This window comes from Halichoerus grypus, chromosome 10 (genome assembly GCF_964656455.1).
Source record: "Halichoerus grypus chromosome 10, mHalGry1.hap1.1, whole genome shotgun sequence".
Taxonomy (NCBI): domain Eukaryota; kingdom Metazoa; phylum Chordata; class Mammalia; order Carnivora; family Phocidae; genus Halichoerus; species Halichoerus grypus.
The window spans coordinates 124,039,526-124,064,846 of NC_135721.1; the positions used below are offsets into that span (position 1 = coordinate 124,039,526).

At 51.8% G+C, this 25,321-nt stretch overlaps 1 protein-coding gene across 1 annotated transcript; it reads right to left on the bottom strand.

Annotated features, from left to right (window-relative positions):
- Nucleotides 1-2,400: 2,400 nt before the first annotated feature.
- SDC4 (syndecan 4) lies at nt 2,401-21,687 on the bottom strand. Its single transcript, XM_036114551.2, has 5 exons — nt 21,574-21,687; nt 9,621-9,759; nt 8,490-8,536; nt 7,484-7,682; nt 2,401-4,531 (listed from the first exon to the last, which is right to left on the bottom strand). Exons 1-5 carry the CDS (start codon nt 21,640-21,642, stop codon nt 4,380-4,382), a joined length of 606 nt encoding a protein of 201 aa, XP_035970444.1. The 5' UTR covers nt 21,643-21,687; the 3' UTR covers nt 2,401-4,379.
- Nucleotides 21,688-25,321: the final 3,634 nt, after the last annotated feature.

A 25,321-nucleotide genomic window follows, 5' to 3' on the forward strand; every position in this document is an offset into this window, starting at 1 on the left:
CCTCGATTACCTCTGCAAAACCCCTTCGCCTTTCCTATCTGACGTAACCTCATCATAGAAGTGGCATCCATCATGTTCACAGATCCTGCCCACGTTCAAGGGGAAGGAATATACAGGCGTCTACAACAGGGGGAAGAATTCTTGGGGGACACTTTAGAATTCTGACCCTCCCACCCCCCCAAAACTACTTATCAAATTCCTGGCAAGGGGGAATCTATTTGGCCCATAGGCCTCCCCATGGCCCATGAAGGAATTGCCCCATACAGGGATCCATGCTTCTCCTGCTTCAGGAAAATGGCAAGATCATGAACAAAATGGCTTAATATTGTCTAAAATCAACTTTGCATCCTGTGCCCAATTCTCAGAGATAATATCATCCCAAGTTGCCCTCAGAATTAGCGCTCTAGGGAAATTAAGCCCTGTCCAGAGTTGACCAGCAGCCAGGCTATATGGTAACCAGTCTTTAAGATGGCTTCTAAGGGGTCTTGTCTCCTGAAGGCATTTCTGCCCTCGTGTAGACTCCTTCACAATGAATAGGGCTGACCTGTGTGACCAATAGGATACTTCGTGGAAGTGACAGTGTGTGACCTGAGGTTTGGCCGTAAAAGGCATTATACTTTTCACCTGGCTCCCTTGGATCACTCTCTGGGAAAAGCCAGCCGCTATGTCATGAGGACACACAATCGGCCCTGAGGGTCCACATGGCAAGGAACTGGGGCCTCCTGTCAACAGCCAGCACCAACTTGCCAACCACCTTGGAAGTGGGTCCTCCAAGCCCAGTCAAGCTTCCAGACGACTGCAGTCCTGGTCAACATTCTGACTACAACGTTGAGGCCCCACAACCCCCTAGCTCAGCAGCTCCCACATTCCTTGATCTGCAGAAACTCTGTGAGATAGTGGTCCTAAGCCCCTGCATTTGGGGGTAATTTTGCACAGTGATAGGCAATAGAGGGGCCTGCTGGAGCTAATACCTCACCCAAAAGATGGCGCTGATGATGAGAATAGAGTGCCTTTTGTTGAGCATTTATGCACAGGGGGCTCTGACCTTCCCCCCTGCAGGCCGTTGGCGCACAGGGAACGGCTGGTAAAAAACTGAAATCTAAGTCCAGAGGCCCCAAGCCACCATCTCACATTACCCAACATAGACCTGACCGAGATTTCTGAGGCAGTGGAAATGTTCTGCTTCCTTCTGCATGGCCCAAGGTAGCTGCCGCTGCACGTGGCTGTTGATCACTTGAGATGCGGCTAGTAACAACTGAGGAACTGAGTTTTTCCTTTTTAAAAATTAATTTAAACTGCAATAGCCACTTGGCCAACAGCTACTGTACTGGACAGCACAGGTCTAGCAGATGTGAGAAACTTCTGCGAGAACCAAGTTATGAGGAACAGAGATCCACCCAAGCCTCGCGGGACTCAGGAAAACCAGGCGTAGCAGGGACATCGGGAGGGACCTGAGACCAGACTCGCTGCTTCGGAGGGGGTTAGCCAGTCCCGAGCAGCCTCCAATGGAAGGGCCTCGGGCCACATAAACCCTCTGATGGGCAGTGTGGTTGTGGGTAGCCTCCAGAGCCCAAATGCCTGGGTTCAAATCAACCGTTGCTAAGTTGGGTCACTTCAGACAAGTCCTGTAACCTCTCAGCGGCAGCGTCCCCATCTGTATAATGGGGACACTAAGAGCATCTACTTTGTGGAGTTGCTGTGCCGATGAAGTGGGTTCCCATGTTGAAGCCTAGAATGGGTTCTGGCACACGCGTGTGACGGGAGGGTTTGCTTCTACTGCCCGTTCCGCTGTATCCTTCCCGACCCCAGCCAAGCACTGGACAACATGGCACCAAGGTTAGACCCCCAAAGCCCAAGGCCCGGGAATTAAGGCTTAACTCTGCAGACAAGTAAGGGCAGGTTTCTGCCTTGGTAAAAATGCTCTTACCAGGATCAAGACAGGCATCAATGGGGTCTGCAGAGGCCAAGCGGGCGACATGAGCGATAGCAGGTGGACAGAGACTGTGGCGAGGCAGAGAACCCACGTCTAAGACAGGATCCTGCCTGTGGGCAACTTCCAAATGGGGCCAAGAGGCTGGAGAGGGGCCAAATCTTGAGGTTTTTCCCCAGAGAAGTGGGGAATCTGGACTTATATGGGGAACATCCTCGTTTCTATAGTTGGCACCTAATCCAAGGAATTTTTGTGTTTGTTTTTGAAACAAGGTGCCATCTGAACAGAACACCAAGGCAGGCACAAGCCCACAGGCCGCCGTGTGCACTTTCTGACTCTCCTCTTCTCCACGCCCTTTCTTGGCTTCTTACGTCTCTGCTGCTATCAAGGGATACAGAACCCAGAAAGGATGACTTCTTACAAACTTTAAAATGACAGAAAAAAAAAAAAAATGACAGAGACAGGCAATCTAGAAAGTACCAGGTTTTATTCTTATCAAAAAAAAAAAAAAAAATTAAGTAACAGACAACAGTGTGAGGTGGCTACAAGAGGTGCTCACTCCCAACATAGCCAGAGGGAAACCAGAGGGGTTGGCGGGGTGGGCAGTGCAGAGGACCCAGCCAGCTGGGACCCTGGGTTGTGGCGGTGAAGGGTGAAGGGTGCAGGAGGCAAGGGCGACTCCCCCCGTACCCCAACCAGTGGGGTCAGGAGAAGATGCAGCCTGCCCAGGCTAAGCCACCAGGCCTCTTCTTTGTGGGCGGGGGGGCGGGGGAGGGTCACCAATAACAAGATCCAAAGCCAGGGCCCAGTCAGTCCTCCCCCACCCCCCCTCCCCCTTTGCCCAGGGAGACCAAGATCACCCCCGCAAGGCTGGGGCTGGGACGTGTTAAGCCAGTTTAGTTCTCTAGCACTGTGGTTCAACAGGTGGACATGGTCCCTACCTGCATGTTCACTGTAGCAGCCATGAACCACATGGGCAAATGAGCACACGAAATGTGGTTAGTGTAAATGAGGAATGGATTTTTAACTCTGGGTGATTTTCACGGATTTGAACAGCCGCACGTGGCCAGCGGCCACCGCAGCGGCTAGCACAGCTCTCCAATTTTCTCATAAATTCGGAGAGAGCAAACAAAGGAACACCGGTTGGGCTCAAAGCAGAAGCTAGAAAGAAGGTAGAACTGTCTACCCTCAACTATTCCAGCCCAATCAGGAGAAGGCACCAGGAACAGAGAGAGAAAAGAGAGAGAGAGAGGCAAAAACCCACTCAGCCAAACAAAATTCCACTCACTCAACCATCCAGCCAACTTCAAATGGGACATACCACACTATTTCCTGAAAAAATATATTTATCTATTTTTCTAGAACCAAGGAAGAATAATAATATATTACAAGAAAAGAGACACAAATATTCCCACCATCCCCTAACATTGTATTTTGGGATCTGCTAGAAAACTGTTTCAGCAAAAGCTACTTCTTAGAGGAAGCAGCTTCAGCAAGGGCCAAGGTCATGAGCTGGGGGAGTGTTAAGTATAAAAAAAAAAAAAATGAAATGGGGAGGATATTTAAAGAAAAAGAGGAAGAGGGCCCTGTCTGAAGCTATAAATAGTAAAAAAAAAAAAAAAAAAATTAATAAAAATCATGTCTCCGTCTCTTCTCTCATTTTCAAAAAACAAAAATAAAAAAAACATTAAATACAAACTTAGCAGGTACTGTGGAAAGTGCAAGAGAGCGGAGAACATCTCAGCATCGGCACACTCTTGCCCACGCAGAGGCTCTGCACCAAGGACTGAACCATTCAAAAAAAAATACCCCGCTTAAGATAGATTTGCAAATACTCTGCAAATCCATTTCAGTATGAACTTTCAGTTCTTCTTCCCACCCTCCCTCCTTCCCCATCCCCTCCCCCAAATAAAAAAGGTTGATTTCCAGAAAGTCACTTGAAAGAGCCGAGAATGGCCCAAGGTATACCAGACTCCTGCAGTGTGATCACAAGTGCCCTGTGACGGACACATCTCAAGGTGTAGATGGTTCTAGTTCCTTCTCCTGGCTCCTTTTCACAAGAGGGAGGGAGAAGGCTGGCTGGGGGCAGAGCCCCAGCAGGACTCCTGTCCCAGCTTCAGAGGGGCTCTGGGTGAAGCATGTTCAGGATAGGGTGTAAGCTGGGCCCACATTTTAAGTGTAAGATTAAGAAATGATCCAATCCCAGACCTGCCTTCAGCAAGGCCAAGTGTAACCCTATTTTTCTGCCGGGACAACCGAGGCCCAGAGAATCAAGAAGAGGCAGGCAGGAACAGAAGATGATGTCTCTTCTGACGCTTGAAACATAATCAGAGCTGGAGATGCGGACAGGTCAGCATTAGGTTGCCCTCCCCCTACCCTAACGTCCACCCTTCCAAATCCTTTGGCTTCCCTCCCCACGGAGGTCCAAGCCAGTGCCCAGGTGGGCGCTTCAGGCATAGAACTCGTTGGTAGGGGCTTTCTTGTAGATGGGTTTCTTGCCCAGGTCATAGGTGCCTTCATCCTTCTTCTTCATGCGGTACACCAGCAGCAGGACCAGGAAAACGGCGAAGAGGATGCCCACGCCGCCGCCCACGATCAGAGCTGCAGGGGAAGGATGGGGAGAGCCGCGGGTCAGGACCTCGGGTACACTGCCACTTCCCCCCAGTCAGCTCTCTCACAGCTGGACATGCTCCCCCTTGCTGTTGCTTGTGCTCGGCATGACCTCATTCACAAGACAGCAGGGGGTCACCGTAAGTCACCGAAGACCACAGCGCTAGGGCGGCAAAGCCACCATTCCAACCCGCACCTGCGGGAGCCCACAGCCAAGCACACCCCCCAGCGACAGCTTGGCACTAACCGCGCCGGGAGCTAGCAAACCGGCAGGCTACGACCATCTGCCCCGACAGACTCCCGGCACTCCCGCGAGCTGAGTGTGCACGCACCTACACAGACGGGCATACGCGTTCATGCACACAGGTGCACGCTACCAAACACAGCTCGGACACGCGGACACGGCCGTGCTGCTCTGTCACAATGACACACTGTGGCTCTCCCTCCTACGTGTGCAGCTCGGTGTGTGCTAAGGCCTGCGACCCACTCCCATTACTCAACGCTGGCTGTGTGATCGGGCGAGTTCCTTCATCTCTCTCATTGCAAAACGGAAATCGGAAGACCTTTCTCACACATCAGTCCTAAGGATTAAATAAATTAACCCCCCGAAAGTGCTGAGAACAATGCATGGCAGAGCCTCGGTACTCACTACTTGTAAACCTTGGTGGTTTGTATGTGTGTCCCTAGCACCCTGAATTGGACCCTGGCACAACAGCGAAGTGCTTATGAAATGACTCTCCCAATTCAGCTCAGAGAGGAGCACCGGCCAAGGCTGCCTACTGGCATCAGGCAGATGCGGGCTGCTAACCTCAGGTGAACAGCTGTTTTGCAGTATGCTAGGCCGCCTGAAGGGCTCTATCCTGTTTGCTGAGGGGGCAGGGACACCTCACAGAATCCTTGCTGTGGCAGACTGAGTCCCCTAATTCGGTCTTCCAGGGCTAAGGAGATTAATTTTCCATCCCTGCGCACACTCCCAATCTATGCACAGAATGGGGGCAGAACGGAACAGAGGAGCCCAGTAAGGTTCTTTCTTGGCTAAAACTCTATGAGAAAGCAGCAACAAAATGACCCCAGGAAATACAGAAAAAGCACATGGAATGAGGTATCCCAACTCCATGACTGTTTTTATCACCTTTCCCCTCTGATAACCCCAGGCACTTCTTATCAGGACCTTGGTCAGTGCGGGACTCTCCACCAGGTTAAGGTTCAAGGGCAGTCTCAAGTGACTCTGGTCCTAGGTTCACATGCCGGGGCTACCAGTGCCTAGTTTTGTGACTTTGGACGAGTGATTTGGCTTCTCTTGAGCCTCAGTTTCCTTATCTGTAAGAGTACAGACAGCCAACCATACCTGTCCGATAGGGTCGTGGAGACTCAGTGAGGGGGGCACATGGATCACATGGCATCTAGCAAGCACTTGAGAAACTTCCAGGTGCACTGAGATGCTACTGGAATGGAGGGTCCCACCCCAACGAATGCAACAATATAACTTCTCACATGAAGATCTTATGCTTGTCTAATTCTCAACCGGAAGATTTAAGAGATGACCTGGCTTTGGTTCTGTCTTTTGCTATGTGACCCAAGCAAGTGGTTTGCTTTCTCTGGGCCTCGGTCTCCCCATTTATAAGACACACTTGGTTGGACTAGATCAGTGGTTTTACATTTTTCTTTAAAAGCAGCAAAACCCTTAGTTGGTGAAAGCAAAACCTTAGGCTGACCCCACATATGCCAGCTAAAAGTGAAACTCTGTGGTTGAAAAAGATGGGGGAGGTTTTTATCCAATATTTTGAAGCTTAGAAGACTAAAAGGTCTCTAAGGGCCCCTCTGGTTCCAAAAGCACCCCCTACCCCTCTTTACATCGCTCAGCAGGTAGCTAAGGTAAAGGAGAAAGAACATTGGCTCCGGTATCAGGAGGCCAGGGTCAGGCTGAGCTGGGCCCAACGTCACCTGGGGTTATATTCCCAGGGAGCCTTATCTGCAAAATGCAGGGCACAGGGCTCTTTCCTTGTACCTCAAGCCTCCCAGGAGGTGCTGGTCTGGCTGGCTGCCAGGAGATAGGAGTAACCGAGCCTGGGCCCAGGGCAGCCACTCACCAGGCTGGTTCATGCAGACAGGCCCTTGGCCTATAAAACTTGGCCAGAGAGAGAGTTCCCTCTGACAACCCGCCCCCGCGAGCTTCGGAGATCCCAAAGCTGCCAGGGAAGGAGAGAGGGAGCCCTCCCCACCCCAGATGAAGGCCACACCCGACGCCCCACCCTGGGACAGAGCTTCCACAATAGCACACCACATTCAAGAACCCTGCGGCTCTCACATCAGGCCAAACCCTGAACCTCTCTCCTCTCCAAGGCCTCAGTGTCTTAATCTGTCATATGAAGGATCCCGGTATGCCAGCTAGTATGAAAAGTCAGTGAAGACTCAATGACAGATTACATCCACAAATCAGAAAAGCGCTTTCCAGTTGGCCAAATTACTTCAGATTCTAATTTTCATGGAGTTATGATACCAACCCAAGGGGTAGAATAGTACCCATTTACAGAGGAGGAAACTGAGGCTCACCTCCCCACTGGGGTTGGAAAGCTTCTCAGCCAAGGTCACAAGGCCGTCAAGTGACAGAGCAGGGGGATGGGGAGCCAGCCTAATGGGCTTTCATGGGAAGTTAACGTTTAATAATTAACTCCCCAGGTACCAACCCCAGGCTGTGCAAATGTTTTTAAAACAAGACAGAAGGACTTAAGGCAAGTGACGGACTCTCAGGCTGTTCTTTAGAAGCCTTTGATACACAATTCTTCCTCGTCTCCACCAGGCCACTCACCCACTCAGAGCCACCCCCTAGGGAGGTGTAGTCCTTGAGTCTCCAGGGTACCCTGGGGCCCGAGGCATCCGTGTCTGCAGAACTATCTCCCTCTGAGTCCTCTCCCCCTCCTAAGTCTCTGGTGAGGTGCTTACCTGCCAGAACCTCTGTCCTCTCAAAGATGCTGCTGCCCTGCGCAGTGCTGGACATGGACACCTTGTTGGACACGTCCTCGTCCCCCTCAAAGGATGAGATCCTTTTTGGGATGACCTCGTTCTCCTCCAATTCCTTGGGTTCGGTGGGGACCCAACTCCCAGGCCCTGCCCTCTCAGGGATAAAGTTATCGAGAGGCACCTGCATGGGGTGGAAGGAGAGACAAACACTCAGCGGGGTCTGGGGACGAACCTGGGGCAGAGGACAGAAGCATTCAGCCAGGGAGGCAGTCTGCTTTTGCCATCTTGCTGGCTGAACCAGGGGGTCCTGGGACAGAAAGCAGCACCAAACTCTCAACAACGATGCCATCGAAGGCTCACCCTCCACCTTTCCAGGTCTGTCCCAAACGGGGAATGAATAATGTGACCAAGGGCGCAGGGAAGCACGTGGTCCCACTCACTGCTGGTCAGTGGGTATTTGAGAATCACCACCCCAGAGGGCAGTGTGGCAGAGCTGCAGAAATTGCTTGGGACCCTGTCCCAAGGAGCTAATCAGAGATTTGAGTCAAAGAAGCTTGCTGTAGTGTTCTAATGTTAGAAAATCAGAAAATCAGAAACATTTCCATCAAAAAGGGAAAAGCAGTGAACTATGATGATGCGGCCTATAAAAATGAATAGGAAGCACATTTAATCATGTGAGGAAATAAACTCACAAACTCCTGACCACTTTATATACACAAAACTGTATATACAACTTGATATTAATGTTGGGAAATACCTAGAAATGCACAGAAAAGGGGCTGGAAACACATCTAAGTGCTGACAGTGATTATCCCCTGCAGGGAGGACGGCCTACCCATGACCCACAGCTGTGCCTGCCCCCAGGGAGCCAGAGCCCCGAATAAAAGCTTTCTTGCAGAGAGAGGTCAGACCCTCACTTATGGGCCCTTCTCAACAGGTGTTAGAGAGGAGCAAGTGGGGAGAGGCAAAAAAGCATGTAATTACTCACCAGGGGATGGATTACTTCGGGGAAGATCTGGGGGTCCTCTGAGTCATCTGGAAGGTCAGAAAGGCGGAGTGTGAGGTCACTTCCCCTTAGATAAAGGACCTCCCCCTTCTGCAGCCATGGCTAGGGGGAGTCCTAACGTACAACCAGCCCTCAAATGCTCAATGTACAGCAAGTGACCATTCCCACCCCAGCTTCAGTCACCTCATCTGTAAAATGGGGCTCCAAAGACTGGGCTCTCTGTTCTTTCACAAGAATGCTCAGCAGGTAGCTGAGCAGATGCTGTCAGCTCCAAACCCCTGCTCCATAATGTATGGATCCAGGGACCACTAGCATCCCCTGGGTGCCGGTTAGAAATACAGATTCCTGGGCCCACTGAATCAGTCTGCATTTTCATAAGATCCCCAGGGGATTCCTTTGAGAAGACTCTAGACTGTAATATTAAACATTAGAAATTGCAGCATTAAAATATATCCTGAGTGCTCCGTCTATGTGCCAAGAGAGCTTTAACTCAGTCCAATCCCCAACACACTGATTTACTATTTTACAGATTTGGAAACCAAGGCTCAGAGGTCACAGAGATCATCCCAGCACTCTGTACGGAGGAGGGATGCTTCTGTGCAGCAGCCTGAGCCAGGGAGTCACAGAAGACCATGAACAGCCCTGCCCTCCCCGCCCCCCCCAGTCCAGCCACCCAAGGCCTACGCCCCTTCACCCATGCCCCCCTCTGAAGCAGGAGCTTGTTCCTGAGTCCCCACCCACACCTCTGCCCACACATGACCCCAGGCTTTTGAGCTGCTCCTTTTCCTTTTCATAAGAAGAAAACACTATCAGTTCTTTCCAGCCCCACACCCACTAGGCCCCCAGCCACAGGCAGACAGGTCCAGGCTGGTGCTCAGAAAACCTAGAGCTCCAAATGAACTCCAAGCAACAAATAACTCACCCAAGGAGGGTTGTCAGGGATGGAAAAGGGTTGATAGTTACTTTTGTTTCCTCTTTTCCGAGAGGGGAGGAGCACTGTTGGAAACCCCCCACACAAATCCAAGTCTCAAGGCGAGCTCACTACCCTGTGCTCGGTGAGGCCACTTTCCCTCCAACCCCATGAGCCCAGGCTGCCCACCAGATCCTCCATACCCAGATCTCCAGAGCCAGACAGCTCAAAATCATCGGGTTCCTGCCCAGGCCCCCCAACATCCTCGTCGTCTGGTAGGGCCCCAGAAAAGTATCGGCCTTCTAGGAGGTCTTGGGGGTTGATGACTTCGGTCTCTCGGATCTAGGGTGAAAAAGGGAGTCACGTCAGCCACATCGGTAGCCCCCTGGTGCTCTACAGCAGCCCCCGAGCCCCAAAAGGCAGTGAAGTGGGCATTCAGTAAGATAACCTGGGGTGCTGGAAGGTCATCAGGCCAGAACCTGGAGACCACCCCTCCTGGTCCCTAACTTGCTGTGTGACCTTAGGCAAATCTCTTTCCCATCCTGGGCTAATAAAAATCATAAAGTTGGTAATAATCAGAACATTAAATATTACTAGGTACCATTGACTAAGCAATTAGTATGTGTAAGTCCCTGTTCTTAACACCAAAGGCATGTCTTTAACCTCATTTTACAAAAGAGGAAACTGGGCATTTCCTTCTGACACAAGTAGCAGGTCGAAAAGAGAGGATTCAGCATCGAGCTGCCTGAATGCAGAACCACACAGGCTTGAGGATATGACGCTCCAGGGTTCTAGGATGCAAATGAAGTCACAGCTGATTCACCCGAGGCAGGGAGAGGGCTGCTGGCCCCGCTCTTGCCCAGTCCAGGACACCTTTCCCAGCTGACTCAGACTGGGCTGGGACAGCCAGGGCTGGCTCACCCCCGCCCCAGGGCAGCCTCAGGCCAGGCACTGCAGACCTGGTGACTCACAAGGACGTAAGCACACTCTTGTACTCAGCTTTCCAGCATCTCCCATAGATCTCCTCTGTACCAGCACAGGGGAGGGCAAGAGAGGCATCCTGTGGATGGACCACCCACTCCAGCACCCACAAATGTCCTCGGCCCCTACCGCACGGGGACCCAGCCCGTCACATCACAGCAGAATCTTAAACCCCACTTCCACCAAGAAGCTTTCAAATGGAAAGTATCAAGGTCCAGGGAGGCAAAAACTTCCCCAAGGTCCTATAAGTACATCAGCTACTCTGTTCCCATCCCCCAGAGCTCACAAGGGTAGGAAACATTCAGAATGCTTACCACCTTCCTCTTAGCTCTGGGGCTGAGGCTTCCCAAAGAACAACAGCCCTGAGCAAAGTTCATTTTTTTCCCCCCGCTGATTAACTCAAATACTAAAGTGCCTACTATTTGCCAAAAGAGTTAGGGTTTCAATGAAGTTCAATACAGATTCTCCTCTTACATTCTCCTCTAAACATTACATCTCCTCTAAACATTCTCCTCTTCTTTCCCAGAGCCCCTAACTGTAGGATATTGGGGCTCTGCTCAGAACCACCAGAATTCCAGTTACAGAGGCCAGGGAGGTCCCATGCTCTCATTTCACAGAATCTGAGAGAATCTGAGCTCTGGATAAGGCAGTGACTTGCCTAAGGTCGCATAACTGAGTCAGCCAGACAACTCAGAGTGGAGAGGCCAGGTGTCTTTTTGACTGCCCCAGGCTGTCCTTCACCCAGCTAAGACTGCCAGTGACACCGGGGGAGGGGGTAGCCCGAGGAGGAATATCTGTTCCTAGGACCAGGTAAGCATTGCAGGAGAGGCCCAGGCTCTGTACTTCCTCCACTGGCTTCTGGGGAGAGGTGGGCAGGACCTGACTGTCATGCCCTCTTCCACCCCCGAGAGGGCAGATGCTGGATTCCCGGAAGGGGGGAGGGTCAGGCCAGGGGGGAAGGCAGTGGGCACACAGCCCTCTTCCACCGGCTGGGAGAATCTTTGCTGAACACTGGGCACACATGGGGGTGGGGAGCCAGAAGGGGTTAAGCCCTGGTTGGGATGACTTCATGACTTGGGAATCAGGAGCTGCTGAGCTGCTGGTGTTGGAATTCCAGCCCCCGCACACAGCCCCGTGCCTGTGGCTTCGGTCTGGCAGCTTGGGAGGAAGGCTCCTCCGTGGTGGTTGCAAAACTGTCCCCTAGGGTGAGGTCCCTGTGCTCCTACCCCCATCTCCTGCCGCGAAGTCCCCCAGGCCCCAAATCTGAAAGAGCAGGACCTTTTAAGCCCTTAGCAAATGAAGTACGTCCTCCTGATAGATCTTGTGCAGAAGTGGGCAGAAGTGGAACCAGGGCCTCAGAAAGGTTAAGTGGCTTGCCCAAGGTCACGTGGGCAGAAAGTGGCCACACTGGACCAGAACCCAGGCCTGCGTCACTCGAGCTTTTAGCCACATGCGAATGAACACCTGCATGAACACGCATGTACACAGAGTGCCCGGCCACCCAAGCTAGGGGGGAGCCCTGTCAAGCGGAGGTCAAATCCAGCCCAGCAGAGAAAAAAGGTACTTTGGCCACTTGTCGACCTGGCCTGGAGACTCCCATGGGAGTCACAGCTCCAAGTCCTCCAGACAGGGGCTGGGGGTCCCAACGCTGGGCAGTTTCAGGCGGGAGACCAGCCCCACAGGGTTCTTATTCCCCGAAGCCCTGGAATGTTGTTTACACAGCCTGCCCTTCTTTTACTATGTGAAAGTGTTAAGGGGTGTTTCAAAACAACCCACGGGATTAGCATGCTGATTGGCTGACAGTTACTAGCTCCGTTTTTCATTAGCCAGACGGAGGCAAAGAGAGGAGGCAGGTATGGTGGTCTCGAAACCAAAGATGAAACCCAGATTCACTGGCAGTTCAGCCCTCTTAGGGGTCGCCTGGTGATCCCTCCCCCTTCCTTTCCATACCAGGTTCCTGGGGAGGATAAACGGCTTGGCTAAGGTCGCACCAGGGGTCAGCGGCACGGCCAGGGGTAGACCCAGGCAGACACCTATCCCGGGGCTCTCCAGGCTGCCTTACAGGGGCCCACGTGCCTTCCTCCAGCAAGTCCCAGGGCCTGGAAGAAGCTTTGTGGGGCGTACCCATGGGAGGGCACAGGAAAGCAGATCTTTCTTCCACTCCAGGAGCACCCTCTCTGTTCCTCTCTGCCCATGACTCCTGACAAGAGGGACATTCCCACGTGGGAACCCTTTAAGACTAGGTCAGTAATGGGCAAGCATCCCTTTGTGTGTATGGGCATGCCAACAGCCCTCCCTTGCCTTACCTGCTTTACAGACAAGGCCCATTCAGTCTGGGGCGCATCTGAAGAATGAGGCCACCCACTCAGCAGCCAGACCCAGCCTTGACCAGAGAGGACCCAATCCTGCTCCCAGCTGAGCTACCCGTCTATTCTCCACTCACCCCCATCCCTGCCTGCGGATCGTGTGTTCACACAGGCACCCTCTCTGGGCCCTCGGGTCTCCTTTCTCACAGACCACAACAGAAATAGGTCAGTGGGCCTGGGTCCCACAGACCTGCTTGCCCCAGGGCTGGTGGACACCTGGGGTTGGTGCCTGGGGGTTGAGATGCTGAATGCCTTCCCAGATTATCCACAGAAGAGGGGGTAGGTGCTGTTTTGTTCCAAAGGAACTAACACCTGCCAACAGAAGGTATCCGAGGTCACTGAGCCCAACGGTCTCATTTTATAACCCAGCAAACAGATTAAAAGACAAGGGACTTTGCCAAGGTCACCCAAGCACTTGGCAGCAGAGCTGGACTTAGAACCTAGGTCTCCTGGCGTGAGGCTGGAGTTGTCCTCCCTGCCCTGCTTCAAGGATTTTGGCTGCAAAACAAAGGGTCTCAGCAAACCCACAGGCCACAGCTGTCACTCCAGACATATTTCGCATCCAGTCCTTACACTATAGGCACGAAGCTAGGAAAAGGTCACCAACCCTATCCCAAAGTCCTACAGCTTCAGTCACCAGGGAAAAGCATAGGGGCTGGGGTGACTAGCTCAAGTATCCACCACGAGCCAGGCACCAAGCTGGAGTCTTCCCTTTATGAGCTCATTTGCAACGGCCCAACAGTCTTGTAACGTGCTCTGACCATTTTGCAGGAAACTCAGGTGCAATAGAGTCATTTACCCAAAGTCACACAACTAGAAAGCAACGGAGCTGGGGTTTGAACCTAGATCTTTCTCAAGACCATGCCTCAGCCACAACCAGATTTCTCACTGCCACCCTCGCGTCACCTCTCCACCCCGACCCCACACTGCCAGGCCAGGCTCCACCAGGGAGCAAACAAAGGTGAAACTGATATTGTTTAAACAAAAGAACAAAAACTTGGCTGGGGCACCAGGGAGAAGTTCAGGGTCAAGGCCTGGTTGGCTGGTGGGAGGAAAAGAGGGAGGAGAGCCTCCCCCTCCCCCCCCACCCTCCCCCAACTCCGCCCTCAGGCTCCTCCCCAGCAGAGGTAGGGTCAGGGACACACTTGACCCTTCTTTCAGGAGGTGAGACCAGAAGGACAACCGTGCAAGCCAAATTCAAGGGGGGCGTGGGGGGTGGGGGGGAGCAAGGACACTGGGCTCCAACTACTGAATCCACCAGAGTGATTCCGACCGGAGATCCCCAAAAGCGGCCTCTGGTACAATCACTGTCTTCCCCCATCCCCCTTTCTGAAGGGTCAGATACCCCCCAGAATGAGCAAACCCCGAAGCCACAATCAGAGATCTACACCTCGGCAGAAAGGAAGGATCTGCCAGCACAGTGGTGACCCACAAGCAAAGTACAGTCTGGCCACTTCCTAACTGCAGGAGTCTTGGAGTCTACATCACATCTTGAACCCTCAGCTTTCTCTTTCGGTACCCAGGGCTAGGAGCACCCTGCAGGATGATGAGGATTAAGTACAATGCATTAGTGTGTGCAAGGAATCCAGCATATGGCCTGGTACACAGCAGGTGCTCAATGAGTAGCAGCTATTATCAATCCCCACCTGCCTCCCTTCTGGCTAAAGGGATTAGTGCTCAAAGGGTCAGAGAGACCTGGGAAAAGCTGTGGAAGCAGCTCCCCTGCTAGAAAGAAGGTGGTCAGTGGACCGGGGTGCGGGGGGGGGGGGGGGCCTGTGCTTCGCAAATTGTGAATAAATACCTATAATGGGTATTTATTTTGCTTCTGGGACAACCGACCAGGTCCCTTGCAATTGCAAAGGACCCAGAGATGGGCAGAGACCACACAACTTGGAGCACCCGTTCTAAGACGACAGAGGCAGAGGAAACGCGGTTGTATTTTTCCAAAAGGAGCAAATGGAAGTGACCAGAGACGCCTGACATTCTACTGGGGGACCTGTACCCCCCGGGGTATTTACTGACCTGCCTTGGGGACAAAACAAAACAAAAAAATCCAAAAGGCAAAAAGAAAGCACACACAGCCAGTGCTCTGGTACCTGGAGGGTTAAGCCAGGTCTGGGGGTGGGGGTGGGGCTGGGGGGGTTCGAATGTCAGCTCTGCCCACTCCAAGGTCGGGTTACTCTGAACACAATCACTCAGGAGAGAAGCCAGGCCTGGCACTGCCATCAGCCAACTTTTCACCAACCCCCACCCCAGGGCAAACCATTCCACAGCAAGGGCTCCAGGAGGCTGGGGTGCCAGCTAGGAATGGGGCTGGGGGTGGGGTCCTGCATTCTGGACATCCTCCTGCCAGCAGGTGATGGAGATTTCCCCACTGGGCCTCAGTTTGCCCACCTGTAAAAGGCGGTTCTCAAAGAGACAAGCCTCTGTCTGTCTCAGGGCCTGGTAACCAAGCTGGGCACTGCTCCGATTACCGCTGGAGACAGCTGGGAAGGGGCTGGCTCCCCAAGGGCCGCAGAGACAGAAGTGCATTGAAGCTGGGACTTGTAATCTAGGCAGCAGATCCGAAGTCCCTGCTGGATCTACGGGCGGGACGTAAACAAGCCTCCTGTGTTCTCAAGAGCAAAGTCGATAGCCTTGTCTCGGCTGATTAGATCAGCCCTGGGTGCTGGCTTCCTGCCCCTTCCCAGCCTCCCTCTTCCACAACCCGACCCCCCCCCCCCACAACGTGAGTAAGCCACTGCTCCAGACCAGGTCAGTCTGTCCCACAGACGTCTCCCAGCCGGTCTTTCCCCGGGCAAGGAGTGTCCCCACTCCCTGTGACCGGCCACGGGTCATCCCTGCCCCCATGGCCTGAGGTCCGAGTGGTACAGCCAGTCCCGCAGGCCTGGCCGCGACCAGCGGGCTCCACCAAGTCACTGTTTCCACACACACCAGCCTTTCCCTGCCTCCCCTTTCCATTACCCCAGGTGTCACCTGACTAACCAGCCTCTGTGCCAGAGAAAACTGGGGCAAGCGGAGCTCCCAGCCTACAGGGTGGGGGAGGGGAGAGGCAGACTCGGTGGGGGGGGGCTGAGTAGAAGGGACTGGCCAGAGGGTGGGAGAGGTAACTGGGGGCACAGACGAGGCGGCAAAAAGTAGCAGGGATGGTAGGGGGGACCGTAGAAGGCCAAAGCTGGGAAGAACTGTTCAAATCACAAAGTGATCTCCCGGGGACTCCTGGAGCCCTCTGGAAAGGATAAAAAAGTTTTGGACCCCAAGAACGGTAACTATCGGTTTACATTTTTGGCGTGCACTCAGATACCACCTCCCTGAAGCCAACATCTGGCCCCGGGGAAGAGCCCTCGTCTAGCCACTAAGAATAAACCAAGATCAAGCCAGCACTTTACAAGTTTGCCAAACACCGATTATGACCCTTGAGTGACACGGGTGTTTTACTGAGGACACACTGGTGAAGTGACTTATTAACTAACTGCATGTCCCTGGGTGAGCAGCAGAGCCGGGATGGTGACTCAGGTTTTTCTAGCTGTGAAATGTACCCACTTCCAGTCACCCTGCCTCTAGCACACAGGGCCAAAGGGCCTGGCCAGGTGCAGGGACGTTCCTGAAGGTCACCAGTGAGTCAGGCTTCCAGTACTTCTAGGGTTAAATCAGGCCCCAACTGTTGACACAGGCCTTCTCCTCCCTCTCTAGGGGCCCATGTACTGAAAATCTACCGGCTTTTCAGACACTGTACCTTCCCGGCCACCATCAAATCCCCTCTCCAAGGCCAGAGCGCTCCTTGCAATTCACTCAGCCTCCGCAGGCCTAGAAACTCTGCCCCTCCAACTGAGGAGGGTGACCCTGTTCTGGGCTTTGTCCAGGTGGTCCCGTACCCTTAGCAAACCCCCATCACCCTCCAGGCCGCAAATAGCTCAGCGAGGGGTTCCTACAGATCCCAGCAGGAGGGGTGGGGCTGCTGAGAACTGGTTCTTGTTTAAATATAAACCGATCTGATAATTAGCAAACAGCCCACTTCTGAAACAAACAAACAGGAGATTTGAACTCTACCGGCCCCACCCTGGACTCCTCCCTTCCCACCTCGCAGCTGTTGGGAGGGAAGGAGTGTTCCAGGGGCCCTGGGAGTGGGATCCTCAAAGGTACAGGGCCACCTGGCATCCCTGTCACTAAGAATGCGGCCCCCCAGTGAGATTTACCTGCAGCCTTGTCACCTCCTAGCAGCCTCACCACAACTCCCAGGAAGCAGAGGCCGGGGAGACTGGGTGACATGCCCACAGCCATGTAGCTAGTAAGGGGTGGACTTCACACCCCTGCAAGTTAGGTCTGCCGGGCCCCAGCCACTTCCAGACAGCAAGGAGAGGGCATCAGAAAAACAGAGGCTCATGGGTGTGCCGTCGTATTGTGGGCTGCCCCAGCCCTGCTCTAGGAGCTCAGAGCTTTCAGGCAAACAAAGCACCCTCTTTGCACAGGTCCGAAGACCAATTCTGAAGACTGGCTGAATTCGCACCCTGTCAAAGCCCACCCGCAGGCAAGGCACTGGGAAGGTCTGAGGCCTAGGACTAGCATTTCCTGTACATCCCCTCAAAGACCGGGGCGCTGAGACACTATCTTTAATAGGCTCTCAGAGGACAAGGTAAACTCTGGAGCCCATTCCAACACCCCCACCAGAGTCATCCTACTAGCCAAGAGGTTGAAAGGAAATGGGTGACTCAGGCCAGCCACCACTCTCCTCCAGTGAATCACAGGCCCTGTCCAGCCCCTTCCCCCAATTTTAAATGGTCATTTGGAAATCACACCCAGCAGTCCAGGAGGCTGAGAACAACTAGGAGCCAATTCCTCCCAAGAGGGAACTGGGGCGGGAAGCCCAGCCTGGCTCTCCATGGCTCCTCATTCAGGACAGCCCAGCACTCCAAGTCCTTGGAAAAGCCCTCTGTTTCCAGGAGCTGGGGAGGGCGGGAGCTGAATGTCTCCACCCCCCATTTTCTCCTCTTGTTTAGGATCTTTACCAAGGGGGCCAAGAAAGCGCCCCTCCCCCCACGGGTGTGTTTTCAGGGCAGGAAGGACCCTTGGAGGGCTTTAGTCCAAGGTGGGCTTATTATAGAGTTGGGGACACGGAGACCCAGAGATAGGGCACATTTGCTCAAGGTCACCTTGCAGTTCAGAAGCAGAACTCAAGTTATCTGCCTTCAAACCCAGCCAATTTCCTCATATGGAATGTTCTCTGAAGATGCTCAAAACCAGACTCCTTGTATTATCAGAGAGACCTGGTTCTGACCTTGGCAAGCCACTGTCTACCTCTGAGCATCAGTTTCTTGTAAAAATGTAGATAATAAAACCTACCTCACAATATCCCTGGAAGACCTTCATATTAGTGATAAATAACCTCAATGCACCTTTTAGAAGGAAGTTACACGCATGAAGTTATTCATTCATACAAACATTTCCTGAGTACTAACTAAGGGACAAGTATTTCACTGAAGATGAATAGAGCAGAAATCCCCCCACCCCCACCCCCACGCCCTCACCCGGTGTGGGTGGAAGTGGTATGTGTGATGGGGATGGGGAGGGCTGGGCTTACGACTCAGAATTTGGTGGGATATATGTATTAATTATCTCACAAACTAAGTTTCTTCAAGGGAGGGAATGCCTTAGATGTCTAGGGTTTCTACAGTCCCTTTCAAAGAGTAGGTATTTAATTATTAACAGAATACTTGGGCTGAAAAGGGCATTCAAGGTCATTTGTTTCAAACCCCATTTCACAGATGGGGGAATGTCAACCTCACAGAACCCTCTAAACCATGGCCCAAATATCCGTAGTGGTTCTCTGGGCTTCTAAGAATTCCAAGAGCTCTCACTGGCCACTCAAGGGTCCCAGAGCCCCTGGGCTTCTGCCCCACTGCTACCTCGCTACAACTAAGGAGAGAATTCTCAAGGAGACCAGAAACATCTCTAAGCTAAAATACACTTCCCCAGAACCCACTGGGCCTGGTGCCACATCAGCAGGCTGTGCCCCTGGGGAGCAACACCTCTGGGGGGGTGGTCCGGCTCCCCAAACAAGGTTATCTTTAATTGGCTGGAGAAGGAGTGGCAGGAAGGCAGTTCAGGGGAATGCTCCCAGCTGGACAGGAAGAACTGGTTTGGGATAGCAAGCCCTGCCAGGGAAGAGGCTGGCTGCTCAGACTGGGGTCCCTTCCCAAAACTTGTGGCACCAAGCCCTCGGGGTAGGGGTAGGGTACCACCCAAGGGGAGGGCAGGCCTTTGGCTTAAACCTAAAACTTGGGGAGGGCCTCAATAGCACTATGGGAGGGAGACCTCAGTGCCCTCATCTGTGAAGTAGGCATAATATAATCCCCACATGCTGGGCTTTTCGTGAGGATAAAATGCACCAGACCTGGCATTTGGAAAGCACTCAACAAATCATAACTGCAATCAGAAAATCCCTTCTCCCGGGGCGCCTGGGTGGCTCAGTCGTTAAGCATCTGCCTTCCGCTCAGGTCATGATCCCAGGGTCCTGGGATCGAGCCCCACATCGGGCTCCCTGCTCTGCAGGGAGCCTGCTTCTCCCTCTCCCACTGCCCCCGCTTTGTTCCCTCTCTCGCTGTTGTCTCTCTCTGTCAAGTAAATAAATAAAACCTTTAAAAAAAAAAAAAGAAAATCCCTTCTCCCTGGGCTTGTTTTCTCCACCTGCAAAAAGGCGGCAGACCTCTCCATCATATCTATTCAGCTATGACTAGGTCTGATTTTTCCGGCCACAACCGTGGCAGGAAGGGGACAGCGGAGGGACAGGGGGAAGCCCTGTGTCCCAATTAGAGGTGGAAGGTCTGTGACATTCGCCAAGACACCTCTCTCCGGAAGCAGCTGCTCAGGGCCTACTTCTCCCCAGCTGACGGGTCACCAGGCGCAGGGCTGACACAGCTGCCCTCCCCCAAACCATATCCTTCCGATGGCCCCCAGGACACAGCTGTCTGCTGCTCACCCTGAAGCACCTGCAGACTTAGCAGCCCCTGAACCGGGACTGTCACGTGACTGTCCACGCAATGACCTCACAACCTCCTGGGCCTTTCTTTTTCCCCCCACACACTGCCCAGGCCGACAGGACCCAACCTGGCATTCCTTCAGCTGTCTCCCCAGCTGCTTGACTCCAACACATCTCTCAGTGCCTAGTTCAGAGCATTGTACCAGGGAGCAGCAGGTGTAGGTTGGAGTCCTGGCTCAGACACTAACCTTTCGGTCAGGTTGCCCTTAGTTTGGGGAAGTCATCATCTCACTCTGGGCCCGTTTCCTTCCACCTCAGAATTTCTTGAGGCTGGCCAGCCCCCAATCTCAACAGATTCTAAACTCTTGAGTTACCTGAGGATGGGACAAGGGCAGCCACTCAGAAAGCATCAGACTGCAGCTTATCATAGGAGCAGGAACTTGGAAGCCTGGCTGCCTAAATTTGAATGACTCAGACCCTTATTAGCTGTGCGACCTTGGGTAAGTCAGCTAACCTCCTCAGACTCAGGACCAATTTAAGAACAGTAAACTGCCGGGTTGTCAGAATTAAGCTAGTTGACAGGCCATTAGAACAGCCAGTAGAAAGCTATTAGAACACCATAAAGCACACCATAAGCGCTAAATGTTTGCTATCATCACTGCTTGCCTGCAATTGTGCTGGCAGGTTATTCTCAGGGTCTCATTCCTCAACAGAAGCTGCCAGGCAGACAGGACTTTTCCCTAAGCCCAGAGAAAAAGAAGTCCCATAAAGGAATCGACAATGATTAAACTCCACAGACTTGCTCCCCCTAAAAACGGGGGCTTAAGGGCATGAAGGGGGCACAGAGCTGGGGTTCTTGGGGGGGGGTCCGATAGCCTCTCCCATCAATTCCCGTCCACCCAACCTCCTAGATGAAATTGCCACCCTCCTCCCCCCACTGGCCGCTGGGATGAATGGAGCTTCTGGTGGCCTACGGCTTTGTAAACTAGGACAGGGAACAGCGGGCAGTTAGGAGAGCTTCTCGGGGCTGAGACCTTCTCTCCCCCAAACCCCTTTACCCCACTCAAGGTGGGTACTCCGATTTCCCGTGCGTAGTTCAGCAGAAATAAACAGTATTCTCGCAGAAAGCAGAGGTTCAACTCTTCGGTGAAGTGCTGAGCCCAAACCATCCCTCCCGTCCGCTCTTGAAGTATCAGAGTCCCAACTTTGTAGGGACCCTAAAGAAGCACTGGTCATCTCCTGCGGCGCTCCCCCAAGCCCGTTGTGCAGATGGGGAAACTGACACTCAAAAGGGGCAGGGCCTTGCTCTGTCACAAGCCAGTGGCAGGGCTGGGGCCAGACCTGAGGTCAGAGCTCAGTTCTTCACTCCCCGGTGTGTGAAACAAGGCCCCCGCACACCCGAACCCCCTCCCGGTTCCGAGTACACGCAGCCCCCTCGTCCCCAGGCCCTGTAGGATTCTAGAGCCGCAGCTGTGGGAGCTTACGGAGGGCGAGCAATGGGATCCAGGACTCGGAGCCTGCCCCAAGATCACCAGGGAAGGGCGCGAGTGTGGGGGGAGAAGAGGTGACACCGGCTTAGTCACGTCCGAGCCTGGAGCGCGCGGCGGGGCCGAGGCCAGGGGAGGCGGGAAGAGCAACAGGCTGGGGCGCACGTTCGCGCGGGGGAGCCACCCCGGCCCGGCGCCTCCCCGTGACCCCAGAGCCAAGTTTCCAGCAAAGTTTCCCCGGCCTCGGCGTCTAGTTGGGGGAGGCGCGGCCCCCTGCACCCCCTTTCCCAGGCCCCCAGGAACAAAGGAGGCACCGGGCCGCCCCCCGGGATCCCCCAGTTCCTACCGATTCGGCAGCGGCGGCAGGGGCGCCCACGAGGAGCAGCAGCAGCGCGAGCAGGCGGGCAAGAGCCATGGTACCGCGGTCCGCACAGGGCGCGCAGGCGAATGGCACGGGCGGGCGTGCGGCCCCCTCTTATAGGCGGTGGCCGGCCCCGCCCCGGCCCCGCCCCGCCCCGCCGCCGCACCCCGCCCGGAATTCCCCTGCGAAAGCTGGGCCTCGGGGCGCTGCGCCCGCCCACGCGGCTGGAAACCCCGAGGGATCCGCCCGGCGCGCGCCCGCCCGTCCGCTCCCGATCTACCCCGAGTCTCTGTCCCCTTTATTTCTTTGATGCCCTGCCAGGCAGGTCCCCAGAGATCACTGCGTCTAACCCCGTTTTATACCCGGGGAAGTTGAGGACAGGGACTTGCCCAGGGGCTTCAGTTTAGACCAGCGCTCCTTAAACCCGGTAACGCTCCCCTCGGAGGGTACGGAACACATTCCAAACGGGACGTGAACATGCATAGCCTTAAGGGGTCAGTAAACGTTTTCTTTAAAGAGCTAAATGTTTTCGTCTTTGCGGGCCATTCGGTCTCTTGAAATACTTAACTCAAACTCCAAACTCTGGCATCGTAGCTCGAAAAGAAAGCATCCTTGTTTTGAATTTTCCCCCAATCATTTAAAAATGTAAAAGCCATTCTTAGCAGCAGGCTGAACAAAAACAACCAATGGGCAGACTTTTTGGTCTTAGGATGGCTGACCTCTGCTTCAAGGGACTCTTTTTCCGGATTTGGAACTTCAGAAAAAGTTTGATCTCTCTCAGAGCTAGTCTGCAAGTCTATCTCAGATCTGCTTCCACCCTTTGTAAAAGAAAGTTGTGTGTGTGTCTGCCTTACCCCTGCAATTCTCCCAAGCAATAGGGAAGGAATGGAGGTGGGAATCCTCTGGGGCTCCCAGGTACAGATACTGTTGGAATTATTAGGGGGAAGCATCCTTTGATAATCAGTCAAGTACCAAATTTGCCTGGACTTCTCTCTCACCTTGACTGATTTCCATATGTATCTTTCTAAGGCAGGGGCATGGCTTAATAACCAGAGTATTTTGGCCTCTGTTGGCAAACTGTGAATTCATACACTTTGTGGAGTAGAGAGCTGGGAACGATCTCTCCTCTTCCCCCCCTTAATTATTATCAAAGGTTGAAAATATCATGCTGCAGAGATCCTTGACAGTAAAGCAAGTTTCAAATGCCGACCATATTTTTCCCCACGGATTTAAATGTAAGCAATTTTTTCCAGCTACTCCCCTAGGATTGAGAAATAAACTGAGAAAATGAGTGAATTTCACGTCAGAGTAAGAAATACTTTCGAAAGTCGGATGGTTTTTGCAATCCTTGCTTTCCACACAATTGAAGGAGGGCCTAATCTAGTTGTCAGTACATAGATCGTTAAAATAATTTTTGATGATAGATCACTATGCGATTTTGGTTATCTGTCAACACATCACTATAACAAAACTCCTTTTGTTCCCACCAACTTCTTACAGCCAGTGGTGTGCTGGTATATGTTTAATAATAGATTGGGGGAAGCAGGAAGTGCTAATTTGTACCATTTGCCAATTTCTGTGGTATAAATACTCCCACCTTAGCTGATTTCAAGCTCCCAGTGTGATGTCATTGAACATGGAGTTGGTTAGAGACCAGCAGTATTTCTACCACATAGAGTGCAAAATAATAGGCGCAAATAATATCAAGAGAATAGATAACAATAAGATAAAGTGAAATAATTAGGAAGTAATGAGTCTTGAGTACAAAGTATTTCCTTTGTTTTTAATATACTTAATTGTAAGTTGATATAATTTAATTTTTAGTAATGGTCATGTTCCCTAAGGTGCCTAGCTTCTGTGGGTGCCTATACCACCCACAAATTTCCTAAAAATTGAACCAGTACAATCTGACTCTGGTACACCCCTGCTTGATAGCTATAAATAATTAAAAGTAGGAATAATATTATTGCTAAAGCCTGTTCTCATTCTTGCACAAACAATAGCCCTCCAGGGACATGTGGACTAATGCGGGAGGAAACATTAACCAGTTTTACTTTTTTTTTTAAGATTTTATTTATTTATTTTGACAGAGAGAGAGAGACACAGCGAGAGAGGGAACACAAGCAGGGGGAGTGGGAGAGGGAGAAGCAGGCTTCCCGCGGAGCAGGGAGCCCGATGTGGGGCTCGATTCCAGGACTCTGGGATCATGACCTGAGCCGAAGGCAGACACTTAATGACTGAGCCACCCAGGCGCCCCAGTTTTACTTTTTTAAATTTAATAATTATTTATCAAAATTTGTAGAACTGGTTTCACCAGTGTAGACATATGTCAGATTGCACACTTTAAATATGTAGAGTTTATTTTATTTCAGTTATATCTCCAAAAAACCGTTAAAAACCCTTTTAGGACTTCAAAAAATTGTAATGTGTTTACACTGTTTTGATCAATTGCATTTTTACGATAATTGTAATGATTGAAAATTTTAAAGCTAGTTTTTGGTCATAGAAGGTAAAATAATGATTCCATTTACATATATGTATTTTTAGGCAGAGAAATATGATAGCGTTATCAATAAGCTATTTAAGCATTAAAAAATACATTATTGGTGGGGAGCCTGGCTGGCTCAGTCAGTAGAGCATGGGACTTTTAATCTCAGGGTCATGAGTTCAAGCCCTCCATGTTGGGCGTGGAACCTACTTAAAATTAGAAAAAAAAATACATATGGTAAAATTTTAATGTGGTGAAACATGGGGTGGAAATTTGAGTTTGAATAGAAAAAAGAATGATGGGAAATTTCCATTAGAGAAGAGACTTTTCATGATTGATTGATTGATTGATTGATTTTAGTAATCTCTACACCCAACATGGGGCTCAAACTCATGACCCAGAAATCAAAAGTCACATGCTCTATCTGCCCACTAAGCCATCCAGGCCCCTCTGTTCATGTATTTTTTATTTATTTATTTATTTATTTTTTTAAAGATTTTATTTATTTATTTGACAGAGAGATACAAAGCGAGAGAAGGAACACAAGCAGGGGGAGTGGGAGAGGGAGAAGCAGGCTTCCCGCTGAGCAGGGAGCCCGATGCAGGGCTTGATCCCAGGACCCTGGGATCACGACCTGAGCCGAAGGCAGACGCTTAATGACTGAGCCACCCAGGTGCCCTGTTCATGTATTTTTTAAAACGATGGTTGTGGGTATCAAATTGCTAGGATATTTAATTCAACTGGACACGTTTAAAAGAATGACATAAACATTTATTTTTGAGTGTATGAATTTATAATATGTCATAAATTGTAGCCTTTGCAACTATTTAAACTCTTGATGATAAAAGGTTAGCTGTCAACTAAAAGTGTGCCAGGAAGTACATAGTTGTTCAATAATCATTTGGGAAGCACACTAACAAAAAAAATTGAATACTGCCAGTTTAGACAGCAGAAGCTCTTCTATAAAACCATCCCAACCTCCTGAAACAAAGGAATTCATTTCCCCTTTGAGTTCTGAGAATTTCTCTGAAGGCATGAAACATGTTTGAATGTGGTTATTTGTAGATTTGTGGGGTTTTAACCTGTGCTTCTTGGATTGCGGACAAGGGGGAACATGGATGGTCACTAATTCCATAGGGTATGTGTCTCTATGCAAATTCCTGGGGCAGGAAACTTCAGATTCTCTCTTCACGACCCCCAAGAGGTTAAAAACAATTTGAGCAGAACCTGAGGCCTTTTAAGACG